The sequence below is a fragment of the Ascaphus truei genome, chromosome 4, assembly GCF_040206685.1.
Source record: "Ascaphus truei isolate aAscTru1 chromosome 4, aAscTru1.hap1, whole genome shotgun sequence".
In the NCBI taxonomy this organism is placed as follows: Eukaryota; Metazoa; Chordata; class Amphibia; order Anura; family Ascaphidae; genus Ascaphus; species Ascaphus truei.
In genome coordinates this window covers 399245152-399258974 of record NC_134486.1, presented here as the reverse complement: position 1 = coordinate 399258974, position 13823 = coordinate 399245152, and the positions used below count along the sequence as shown (strand labels likewise).

General features: G+C 40.1%; 1 protein-coding gene across 2 annotated transcripts in view; it reads left to right on the top strand.

Moving 5' to 3' along the window:
- The window catches only part of LOC142493909 (fibrinogen-like protein 1), a 47854-nt gene that overhangs the window by 24655 nt on the left and 9376 nt on the right, over positions 1-13823 (top strand). For both annotated transcript variants that reach the window (XM_075598623.1, XM_075598624.1), the window contains exons 2-6: positions 1469-2183; positions 5160-5379; positions 7836-7973; positions 9532-9748; positions 11482-11677. In XM_075598623.1, coding sequence (XP_075454738.1) covers positions 1812-2183; positions 5160-5379; positions 7836-7973; positions 9532-9748; positions 11482-11677 — 1143 coding nt within the window. In that variant the 5' untranslated portion in view covers positions 1469-1811. The remainder of the gene's footprint in view (positions 1-1468; positions 2184-5159; positions 5380-7835; positions 7974-9531; positions 9749-11481; positions 11678-13823) is intronic.

The window sequence follows — 13823 nt, the reverse complement described above, 5'->3', positions numbered from 1 at the left end:
GGCAAGGAGGAAATGCTGTCAGACTTAAAGGGAGCTACTGCCCATGGGAACCAGCTTCTGAAATTGGACTAGAACATTGGTACAATAAGGACAGGCTAACCTTCTTTTTAAATATGATTAATAATTTTTATTACATCCGTAAGGGCTTAAAGTAAAAGTCCTCCTTGGCGCTGGTCCTCAGTGGGGTGTAATAAAGAGTGATATGGAAGACAACAAAATAAATCAGTGAAAACCTTCTAATAAATTTACTGTGACAATATCCCCACTTATGCATGAATAATAGTATAACACAGCACCAAATTATCACTGTGATAATAGCTCCATACCCTTTAAATCCCCTCCAGGATTAATGTGGGGAAGATGATGAATTCTGTATACACTGGTATGTGTAGATTCACATGCAATGCTCCATAGATAACATGAAACAACACACAGACTAGGTGAAATACTCTGAGGGAATAGGTGGAGAATTATAAATACTTAGCAACAAATTGGATTAGGAGATGCCCATTAACATGACTATAGGCATGTACATGAAAGAGAGAAAGACAAAATCTCATGGTGCAATAACGTAATGAACAATTTAATGAAACATATAAAACGGGGAGACTGTTGGAATTTCACTCACGAATTTTCAATAAAAATGTGCATGTAGATCTAATAAGATCAGTAATGCTGGTATCTTTGGTGTCACGGTAGGTTTGTAGAGTGTCCACGCTGCTCTGATGTCCACGTGTAGCGTTGAGTTAGTGCCTGCAGTGTTGCGGTCCCGATCACTTCTTGGTCCAGGCTCCACCTTGCATTTCTGACGCAATCATGTGGTGATGTGTAACAATGACGTGTTGGCTCGCTCGGGAATCTTCCGGTAACCTCCACATGCATCTCTGCTCTCTGCTCTCTTCCTATGACTGACTGCCACTAGTCACATCACAAGTAAAACACCTAACACGTTTCACTAGTACAAGCTCGCTTCCTCAGGGTATCCCTGGAAGGATAAGTGGAAACATAGTGCACAGGGGGCAAAGAAGGTTGATGTGTTTTGGATTGTACCGATCAGCGGTAACAGAAGAGTGACAAAAAATGGGTGCTAAAAGCAAGAAATCCTGGTCAAGGAGTAGCAATATGCAAAAGGAGGCCAAGTACACCAAACGATTGGAAAATTCACAATGTAGCAAAGAAGGTCATTTAATGACTAAAGAGCCAGAGTTGCATCCAACGTTTCGGTGCACATGCATCTTCAGCCCTGATGTGAATTGTCCAATCGTTTGGTGTGTTTGGCTCCCTTTTGCATACCAGATACTGCCATTATGCCAAAATAGGCTGTAAATGTTCTGTACTGTAAAAACAACCTACGTGATTATAGGTCTTTGTCATATTTAGCCTGTACAGTTTTTTCATCTTTATGCAAAATCAAAAGTGTACTGAACTGATATCAAACAGTAGCTTATTGTGTGCCTTTTCATTACAGGTCAACAAAGAATGCGGTGGGTCTTTAAGATTTGAATCCATATTCATATCGATATGTGTAGTCGCAATTATCTTTGAATGTCTGATTTCAGAGCAGTCATTTTTTTATATTTTTTTTATAACTGGAATCAAGCTACTGAACGTCTCTTAACAGATTAGTGGGCCCCACATGGGAAGTGTTCAAGCTGTCCTCTTTTGCTGAGGCTTTTGAGATCTTTTTGGCAACATGTTTGGGTATTCTTGATGCCATACAATCAGTATTTCTCCATGCTCTCCACCGAAATTGAATTTTAATTCTAGAAACACACCAGTCTGACTGGCTTTACACAACTATATACCTGGACATGACACTCTTTACCATAACGTCTCTCATGCTAATGATTGTCTTAACATGCAAGCCAAGGCAAAATGCTACAGCTTTGAATGAGAACCACCGTGGCCATCAGTTGGCCCCTTCTGTTGACTCTGGACTGACACATTGTGGGGAGTACAGTAATCAGATTTTAGCAAATGGAAAGTGTAGGATTATTGCTACCTTGCCTCAACAAGATGGCAACAGATGCCCCGACATGTTCCGTTGCGCAGATGAGGTTTCCTATTGGCTCCACGAGAATGAAGAGCGGAAGCAGGACATTCTGGAGCTGAGAGAGCTAATCTCCGAACTGCAGGAAGAATTAAGGAACCATAGACACCGTCTCAAAGTTTTGGAGCAGCAAGTAAGGAATTATGCATCTGTTTCGGTTGCAAAACCTTTCTGTTTATGTTCTGTTATTCTTTCTAGAATTCCTATTTTATTCGTAATAGGAATAAAAAGTAAACTATAAAAAATTCAAAGATTAGCATCACCATGTAAAGATAAGAACAGAACAGGTAGAGTATGGTGTGGTAGTTCTTTAATATTTATTTATTTATAAAATGTTTTACCAGAAAGTAATACATTTTGAGTTACCTCTCATTTTCAAGTATGTCCTGGGCACAGAGTTTTGATGACAAATACATGGTTACAAAAACATAGTTACATTAAGTGAACAGGGCTATACATTATATACAAGACATTGCATGCACAGTAAGAGATAATATATATTATAGGCGTATGTAACAGTTACAGACCAGATTAAAATGTGAGACAGCTTTACTTTTGAAGGAATTTAGACTGGTGGCGGCTGTGAGAATCTCTGGTAGATTGTTCCAGGTGTGAGGTGCACAGTAAGAGGAGGAGGAGCGGGCGGATACTTTTTTAATAATAAAGGCATGACCAAAACAGAGCTAGAAATTCAACTGACAAAACAGATTGCCCATAAGTGGCGAGGGCCAAACAACGCACGAGTGAATAGGATATCCACATTAAATATTTCTTACACACCACTTGATACACAGACCCCATGAGTGGCTATGTATCAGGAACATTTTGGAGCAAAACTGGGGCATTCTCACTGTACACCTACACTATGCATCAAACCATTTTGCTCAAATCTTGGCCAATCTGCCCTAGCTTGCTTCATAAAGTAGGAGAAAAAAGAAGGAGCACACAAAATATGGTGGTATCAAAAGATTACCAAATGTATTAATGCATCAGAGCGTTATGTAGTAACGTTTCAGGACAAAAGTCCCTTCCTCAGACCAGACACCTCAAAAAGGACTTTGTCCTGAAACGTTACAACATAACGCTCTGATGCATAAATACATTTGGTAATCTTTTGATACCACCATATTTTGTGTGCTCCTTCTTTTTTCTCCTACTTTGTCAGTATTTAGGATCCAGCTTTGGGATGCCAGGATCACCGGAAGGTGAGCACCAAAAGCAAACACCTTGTTAAATTTCCTTAAACAGTGGTGTGCCATTTATAATCCTTTTTTGTACTAGCTTGCTTCATAGGGAGGCATTGGGGAGTAGTTACATGGTACACAGATTATAATGAGATGTACTGTATTACATTCTATGTCGCTGTGCACCATTCTTTTTGCCTTTTATTTGCCCCCCCAAGATCCCCCATAGTTTAAGTGGCATAAGTCTATAAGTCTGGATCAGAAACGGTCTCACATACTGTGTGCCGCAGCTATGCTTCAAACAGCAAAGCAGTGTGTCTAAACTCACTCTTCTGTACATTGATACACACAGATTCCATGGTATGTTACTGATAGCATTTGAAATGAATTGTTGTAAATGATCTTAAGGGGTGTAAAGTATGTATCAAGGCAAACGTGGTAGTGGTGCATTTTAGGGGTAAATAAAAAAGCTTATTTATATATATATATATATATATATATATATATATATATATATATATATATATATATATATATATATATATATATATATATATATATATATATATTTCAGATTTTGTGATGGCAGAATTGCACTAATTTTGCCTTGATAAGCCTGTGTTGTTCAGTCTTAACCACTAGTTTTTTTCCATTTGAATACAAAGTAGATGATTATGACAGACTTACACACAAATCCCCAGGTTCATCAAGCTTCATTATGTGTTAATGCCCCCAAACAGGTGTTAACGCCCAATAAATTCGAAGATTAACCCCTAAAACAAAAAAGTGGCGCATAAATAGTACCAGAGTTTTTTCTTTCAGAAACATGGGGCTATTTTGTACCCCACTATTTCAGCTAGGACAGTTTGATACATAACCCCCAGGACTGGTGATAAATGCTACTCTTTAATAAAAGATACACTTAAAATAAGGATGTATTTTTCTCTTATAAATCTGATGCAATTCTTTTGACGCAGCATTGCCCACTTTTACCTTCATACAGCAAGCCCCAAAGCAATCTTGGGGAAGTTACACACTAAAGCTGGCATGGACCACTCCAATCCTCATGGGCCACCAAAAGGGCAGGTCTTTGGGATATCCCTGCTTCAGTACAGATGGCTCAATCAATCAGTGGCTCAACCAAAGACTGAGCCACATGTGCTGAAGCAGGGATATCTTGAAAACCTGACCTATTTGTGGCACTTGAGGACCGGAGTTGCCCATCCCTCACTGAATGATTTTGGCTCAAAAATTCAAATGATCCCAGGGACGATATGAATAGTACTTCTTTTCTAAGGTAATTTCTAAGAAATAATTCTGTAGCAAATGCATACTGTAGCTCTGCAAGAGATAGTGGAGTTAAGAATGAAAACCAAACTAAACATTTTTTATGGCAGACAAGGGAATCTTCTGTTCTTCTACCTCAAAATCCCCAATGGTTCAGCTTGCAACTTTGAGGGAAAGTTCTACCTAACTTATCTTAGGAAGAGGTAGAAATGTATCAGTATCAACAGATAGTACAGTACATGGTAGGAAATAGCGGTAGAACATATTGCCTACCATATAACTTTATTAAGCTGCAGTCCTATATCTAAACAGTTCAACGGTGGGTATTGACAAAGTGCTTCGGCATGAAAGGCGTAGGTGCGTTCATGTAGTCCCTGTTTTTTTGGAAGCTTGCAATAAACAGATGATTTGCTTAAGTTTGGAGTCTGCCTGGGATATATTTCCTTCTTCAAGTGTGAAAGTCGCTGGCTGTGCTCTGTTTGGCACACTACAGTATCATCTATATCTAAACAGGAAATTAACTTTCCACCGGCGCTATTGGTCACATCCAGGAAAAGGGACAGGTTAAATAAATCCCATTTTTTTTGTTGCTTTTTATTGGTTACATATAACAAATATATCTTCATTATGTATTTCAGCCTGAAGAAGAGAACTACAATTCTACAGTGGAGCAGAGAGTACACAGCCTAGAGAACTGGGCTAGTGAGAGCAGCACATTGCAGCAGATGCAGACCACGTGTATCTATGCTATTCAAGCACAGATTCATAACTTGTCTTTGCTGATGGATTTTGCCAATCGTAATTCATCTTGCCTGGTTCCAGATGAGCTGAGATCCCAGAAAGGGCAGCGACGAGCAGGTAAATCTCTGACATAACAAAAACGAAGAGGACTCCTCAGGATGGTCATTAGAAAGTACTTGTTTATGTTAATCAGGGCAGTCATGATAAGATATCCTATTGACCGCAATGTGACTATGTAATTAATCCAATGCAAATTATTGGCAAATTTAGAGATATCCCCCCATTTCTTACAAAGTCTTCATAGCCCTTTGCTTACCTTTTAACGGATTCTTTATTCCTGAGAGTATAAACTGTACTGAAGTGTTCAAATGTGTTCATGCCCACAATAAAGAATAGCCAAGGTCTCTGGACATGCGGGGCAGAGAAACCCTTTGTTCAGCCCGCATGTCCTGGGAAATCACAATTGGTGGGACTGGAGGAGGAGAGATGCAGGGGACAAAGAAGAGAGTGGCCGGGGCAGAGATCGGGTTAGGGGGCCATCCACCCTAGAAGCTGAGCATTTGGTTGTTCCCCCAGCCAGTGTGGCGCCTGCCCAGCGGAGAATTTCCTTACGACCGTCTATAAAAAAGGCCATTACACCTACATTCATTGTTTTATTGTATTTAAATATAGCATTTTGAAAAAGGTATTGCCGAGTTATTACAATAAGCACTCACTCTAAAGTCAATTCTACCAAAAAGACTGGTTCCTTGGATTGAACAGCCAAATAGTATATAACTTCCTCCTGAGTCACCCTCTAAGTCACAATTTTGAAAACTTACAACACACAGTAGGTGTCTTTTTCATTTTAATTTCTGACAACACTACCACCATCATGCCCTTCCTCCATGACTTGGCTACATTTTGGTGTAACACTTCAGGTAAATGATCCATCTGTGGCTCAAACGAAGCTTAGTTCCAAAATGGTGTCCAACGCCATAATTGCATCTGCTACTAATAGTACCCCTATGCCTTCTGCTCCCCAGGGATGGTTCTGCACTTTTAATGATCACATGTGTATTTGAGCATCAGCCACCGCCTTCCTGTGATGATGTGTGACAATAGCCCTTCACTTTCCTCCTTCGCTATCTGCCTTTTCGCCTCCATTCATGCTTGCACTCTAGACACAAGTTTATAACTGCATTGGGTAACTGGCTGCTTCCCTATAAGCCCAAAATCTTTAATTTCCTTCTTGAAGCAAAGATGTAAAAAATGGCCAGAAGATATTCCTTCTCAATTTTACAGATACTACACAAAGATAATTTTTGAAGCTAACACAAACACATACGGAGACAAAGAGGTCTCCTACAAGATTCCTCTTAACTGCACAGCAAGGCTGGTAAATATAATACTGGTTCGAATACTCCCTAACATATGGTACTAATAAGCTGTATGGGGTACAGGTAAGTAACTGCTCCCAGCACTGTGGGAGGGCAGTTACCAATAAAAACCTAATACTGGCCAAAACAATAAAGTTTTAATAATGAACAAAACAATGACGCATAATTAATGACGCATACTCTAATTCTCATTAAAAACAATTAAAACTTCCAAGACAGAATTAAATACTTGTTTTCCCACGGTGAAGAGCACCCCAGTACATGCATTGCAACCTCACAGAATGCCATGAAAAGGTATTGGCCCTGTTGACTCTGGGATGATGGTGAATGTGGGGGGAAGGAGGAGGATCTACAGGCATGAAGATGGGTGGAAAAGCAACAGTCACTTCTCACAGAAAGGAGGGGGCAATGGAACCTGTTTGGGCCTGGTGTGCCATTGAGGAGAAGGAGTGGGTAAATGCCTACTTTTAGGGGGTTGTGGTGATGGCTCTTCTATGATGACCCGGAACAGGTTCATCTCAACTCTAGATGGATGAGGATGCAAAGGTTCACTGATGCACCTCCCCCAGAGGTCATGGGGATTGCTCTGCAAATGTTTCTGCAGAGCCGTTGTCCCAAACCGGAATCCACTCCTGCGCCTATGCACCTCTCCACCGCAAAGGACACAGTGTACCACCACAGAGACACGCACTGCCCCAATGTGGGGTAATTAAGAATTTCCACACCAAGGAGGAGATTCCTCTGGGCAGACGACCCCTTCCTTGTGATGCCTGCGAAGTAGTGGTGGCTGGAATACCACGAGTGCTAACCTGCGGACTACCACCAGGACGTATTTAAGAGCAGCATACACATTCCTCCACCTCACATGTTCCAAGACTCTCCTCACTAAGCTCATCCCCACCACCAATTTCACCCACACCAACCTTGATTGATGCACCCCCTGACCCAAACGGTCTTACAGCAGTCACAACCTTTTCACTGCCATGAGCACTCCCTATTGCACACTTGGCATGCGCACAAAACAAAATGGCAACATTTGAGTTTGTGGCACTTGATACATATACTTCACTATCCTCTTTAATTGTGCATACTTTCCTTGTCCTTCCATCTCTTTCCTCTGTGTCCTTTGCCTGCATACATTCAGTTACATGAGATGATTAATGCTATTTTGAACTACATATATGCATATTTTAGATGTGAGACACACCAGTACCCGCCCAATTGACTGTTCGAAAATGTACTACAATGGGATTCAGAGGTCTAGAGTCTACACCATCATGCCAGCTATTGGAGGAATTCCAACAGATGTGCTCTGTGAAATGGACATAGAAGGTAAAAGGATGGTCAGATTTAAGCCGGACCTACTTATAGTACAAAAGATATACAAGTGAGTGGATGTAGTGTAGAAGAAGACATTAAAAGCTGAACTGCTCTTTGCAAATTATACTATTTTGAGAAATTGCTTGCAAATATAATGTTATTTACTCAATGGTATGCCAATTAGACACATGACTATACTGTACGAGATATTCTTATAATTGGTTATGATATTATTTACGGGAAAAAGAGGGGGGAATTCCCTGCTCAGCTAAGGAGATTTACTAACTAGAGAGGTGCTATCAGGGACAAAACATATGCATTGGTGACGGAGAGAAAGAATACAGTGCTAACGCTTGGGTATAACTGTAGCCTGTCGCAAGGCTCACCTAGTACTGTATATCAGGTATTCTACAGTGAATATACCCATGCTATTCGGACAATAGAGAAGCCTTCTATAATAGGCTCCTAATTGCGCATTCTCTAGGTTTTAAATGAATTTATATGTGTTTACGTGTATTTTTAATAAAAATTTATTGTTTTGAATTAGTAGAGTAGTGTGCATCACTTAGGGATTCTTTCTCTCTGTCACCAATGATATTATTTACAACATTATTTTAAGACTTCTAATTTTTCGTTACGAAAAATATCATATGGAAACATTTATACTCCTAAGTATGATTTTTTGGGGGGGGTATCTTAAATTGCAGATTAGTCCGTTATGTAATATTACACATCCAATAACTTTTAACATGTTGTGCAGACTGTAATGTACAACACATAGTTAATATCATTAGAATGTAACATTTAGACATTCAGGTTTAAATAGGCTATACAAAGACAATTCGTTTTTAAGTACTTTTGAAGCTGTAACACAAAAGCAGCTAGCAATAATCCTATTTTATACGTAGTTGTATTCTTTATGACATAAGCTCTATTGTCCATTATCAGAATTGGTGTTCCAAGGAAGGGGCCTTAACCCATAGAAATTGGTGAAAAAAAGAATAGGTTTACTGTTTTACAGGACAATACTACAGTATTTTATTAATACAGGTAATCAGAGATACAGAAGGGCTACTCAGTCTCAGACATGATAAATATATGTTACAGGTTCCAATTGTCCTAAAATAAATAAATACACTCAATTCTGAAAATTTTGTGGAAAAACATATAAAATTATGCCAAGGCCTATTCACCATGTACTGTATTGTAAAAGCACAAAATAAACCTGCACACGCAGTAAAGGAAGGGAGTTTTAGATACCACACATTCTTATTGGAAGTACTATATAGTTATATTTTGATGTTGTTGTTCAACTCAAAATGTTATCTATCTTTCTTGTACACATTGTTACACCTACTGTATGAAGAACTATCTTTTAGTCCATTGAAAGGCATCACAGCCAGGACCAATATACCGTAGCTACATGAGCTTTGCACTACTCATCACACAGTAGAGTGAACTACATTTGTGGGTTGGTTACGGGTGGATGGAACTAATATGATGGCAATGCATGAATCAGGGATCTTAAATCATAATTCAGAAACATCAATGTTTCATCGTGTTTCTGTAGGTGGAGGGTGGACAGTTATACAGCGTCGACACGATGGGTCAGTCAATTTTAATAGGAGCTGGAAGGAGTATAAGGAAGGGTTCGGCAATTTAAACAGTGAGTTCTGGCTGGGGAATGAGAACATCTATAGGATCACAAGTCAAGGGGATTATTCACTGCTCATTGACTTGGAGGACTGGAACAACAATCGTAAACAAGCATTTTATCGGAGCTTCAGGTAATGACAGATACAGTACCAACTTACAGTACAACAAATACATTCAAGGAGACACTGTATGTAACAAAATAAAAACCATTGGACACATCTAATGTCTAATTTAGAGTTTGATCCTAAAAAGTTGGAAGCATACCGCATTTGGCCAAAAAATTCCATTGGTTTGGATGGGAGGTTTTTGCGCTCGGCAGCTTTAGAAAATCATTTCCTAAGAGTTTTTTGAACATGATATCACTTCAGCGCGCCCGCCTTAACTGCGTGTCGGTAAAAAGAAATAATTTCAGGGCAGGTATCCCTCAGCAGAAAACATTCCGTAGGCGTGATGAGAAGCTACTGCCTAATTCTGGAGAAGAGTTCAGCTCAATTCAAATAAATGGTACTAAAATCTTCTCCAACACTTGCAAATGGGTTCACAGCATATTGAATAAACACTATTGCCACCTATTGAATATGCTATGTATTCATTACTACTGTACATTACTGAGAAGACCACAGGCCCCATTCATTTGAATGGATTTCAGAGGTTCCTAGACAATGAAAAGTTGCTACACAGCATACTGAATAAGGGCCGTAGAAAGAGACGGTGAGGATGTTATAAGGCATGCCCAATATTTAGGAGAGAAACTATTTTTAAGATTGTAAGACAGGTAATTTTTCTTTATAAAACACATATAGGCAGAAAAAGTATGACACGTTGTATGACCAATATGTAAAGTAGGCATCAACTCAGCATTAGCCCCCTTTTAATAATGTAATTGTTGTTTAAAAAAAAAAAAAATGGAAAAACAATTCTCTTAAATTAATGAAAGAAGTTGCGGGGAAATAATAAAATGAAGAAGGAAAAAAGAGGTTTGGATATTCAACAGAGAACCCTACACTTAGGACACTACAGTTAGGACGTACATGAAGTTGGTTATATATGTTGGAATGTTTCAAACACACTAAATGCTGTTAAATGGGGATTAGAAGGTGGGCCAAATGGTTCCCTTTCAATTGAGTCAGTTTGTATGTTTCCCAGTTTCTATTTGTAAGTACTGTGGGTAAATTGCAATATCGATAATAAACGTGCATTAGTATTTCTATTTGTACTGCGTTGTTTGCCAATTATGACGGATAAGGAGTGGAATTATAACTACTAATACAGGGGCGGAAAACTCCAGTCCTCAAGGGCCACCAACAGGTCAGGTTTTAAGGATATCCCTGCTTCAGCACAGGTGGCTCAGTCGTTGACTGAGCCACAAGTGCTGCATCTAGGGATAACCGTAAAACCTGAGCTGTTGGTGGTCCTTGAAGACTGGAGTTTGCCCCACCCTCCCTGTACTAATATGTCATGTCTCTCACATGCTTACATGAAAGCAGAAGGTTTGATATAACCCCACGAAAATGAACCTGCTGCACTAATTGTCCATTTTGAACATGACCACATGATGCATTTAATAAAACTGAAAATCCCCTGAAAAGCAGTTGCTGGCATCTTCATTAATCACAATTGTTAATGTCTTTGCCCAGTTTTTCACCAATATAGAAACCAATGTAGGGAAAAACACATAACCTAATAAAATAATAAACTTGCTTAGGGTGTTTGGGAAAAATTTTAATGTTGAGAGGAGGAGTGGGAACATAAAGTGAATAGGGGGTAGGCATACTCGATACTTTAATATAAATACTCATTTGATATATATTTTTTTTAAATCAATTTCTCTTTAATCAAATGACCTTCATCTTCCCGTGACTAGCATTGAAGATGAAACAAACCACTACCGTCTCCATGTGGAGGGATTTAGTGGCACAGCAGAGGATTCTTTTGCCTGGTACCACAACAAAAAAGTCTTCAGTACTCCAGACTCCGACAACATATGTGCCGAGATCGCCCATGGAGGCTGGTGGTACCATCAGTGCTTTTATTCCAATCTCAATGGGGTTTATTATATGGTAAGAACTCTATAGTCCAACAAATGACCACACAATGCTTAGATATAAACAAATATACTGTATGGTGGGAGATAAGGATGAAGTCCAGTTTTGTCCTAACGTTGATGCCAACAGTTGCATTTTGAACAACCATCAATACATTGCAGTATTCTCCCTCTCTTTTATCCAACTGGTGCGAGTTAGAAATACTGCATGGGGAGGGATATATTAAGAACCATTACAGTTTAGGGATGGGTTAGAAGGTGCAATAGTGTACAATAGTGTATAATGGTTTGTATGTATGTGTATATATATAATATATATGAAGCAGGGTACCCTCCCTGGCCGTAGTCCTGTCGCGCGGGAGAGTTGCGGCGACCATCTTGCATTTGGCTTGCATGTATTGTAGGATGGTGTGTGTTGAGGCAGCCCTCTTGTGGATCGCGCCTCTGAAAGGGAAGTGCTGGAGACCAGGATGTCATCCGCAGGACTGTAGGTGGCGTGGCAGTCTTGACGGAGCCAGCGACGGGAGAGGTAATGTCTAGGGAGCAAGTAAGCCCCCTGGAATAGGCCAGACCCATTCCTTGTGGCCCCAGATAGCTTCCCCTACACTCTAGCGGAGTGTTGTAGGGCTTGCCATAGTCCAGGGGTTCCCCGATAGCATTAGGTTTTGGCGGGGAGGGACCAGTGCTGGGAAGGAGGATTTCCCCAGCGGGAGGATCACCGTGAGGAGAGTGGGATTGTGTTGTAGGCCCCGCATCGTGGGACCACGCTTGCAGCCTGTCTAAAAATTGTAATGCTTGCACTGCCCACGAGCAAGACAGGACCCCGGTACTGAGGTGGGGAAGTAGCAAACCATGCACCCACAGCAGCGGAAGCGTGCCTGGCAGGCGGATTTTCAAATGTAGCAGGGTTTGGGTTGGAGAGAGTGGGTTAATCGATACTTGACATGGTCTTGGTATGGAGAGTTCAGAATACTCAAAGTCCATTAGCCGTGGTCTGGGGTTGAAAAAGTTAGAATCATGTAGGTCCGTATAGCCGTGGTCTGGGTTGGAGAGGTCCGCAGAGTCGAGGGTAAGCCGGGGTCAATATCCATAGAGGTTCCAAAATCAAGCCGGGTCGGTACACGAAGGGTTAAACTGCAAGATAAACACAGGACATGGAGCAAGGCACCACAGACGTAGGAGCTCAAGGCTACAACAAGTAATGCTCAGCAATGACTGGGAGTGAGTGCAGGGTACTTATGAGAAACAGGAACCAGTAGTAAGGTTTTAACAATGAGACATGAAAGACTGCCGGGATTCTCATAGATTGAGGCAGTTGTAAGCGGTACGCCCCAGGATTGACATTTTTGAGAATGGTGAATGGGCCCAGGAATCTTGGAGCCAGTTTCGGTGTAGGTGTCTCCAATCTTATGTTCTTAGAAGAAAGCCACACTTTGTCTCCTGGCCTAACTTTGGTGCCTCACGGCAATGGCGATCCCACTGTGTCATTTGTTTGAGTACTGCTTCCTGCTTTCTTCTGAATCCTCTTCCAAGAATTTTGGAGCGAGTTCACTCTGAAATCCGCTGCTGGAACTCCGGAAGGGTTGGAAGAGATGGGAAGACGTGCTGGATGAAAACCGTAATTGATAGATGTTCTGTGGCTAATGAAATGCATTTATTGTGTTTTGTTTTGTATAATATGTATATGTATATATATATATATATACACACACACCTACACATACATAATGTAAGCGCTTGTTGAAATGAATCCAGTGTATTAAATCCTAAAGTAGTATAATAGTCCCAAAATAAGGTATAATATAATCTACATGCTACTAGTAATGTGAAGACATAATAGACAAAAATACAAAAATAAAAATAAAAACAGATGTAAACGTGCTAAATGACCAATGATATGTATATGTATATCAAAAGAGTTGAAAATAAAATGTCCACATTAATGTCCACAGTATTAGTCCATATACAGTTTGAACTAGAATAAAAGGATATATAGTGCCATGAGGTCTCCACTACTTCCCAGGAGGATGAACCACATCCACAAAAGATCTATTCGAAAAAAGAAGTGTGCCACAAAGCATAAATCTGTGCAGACATTTATTCTCAAAAAGATAATAGTTTAAAGGTGTAAAAATAATAATGTAAATACGCATTTAGAGATA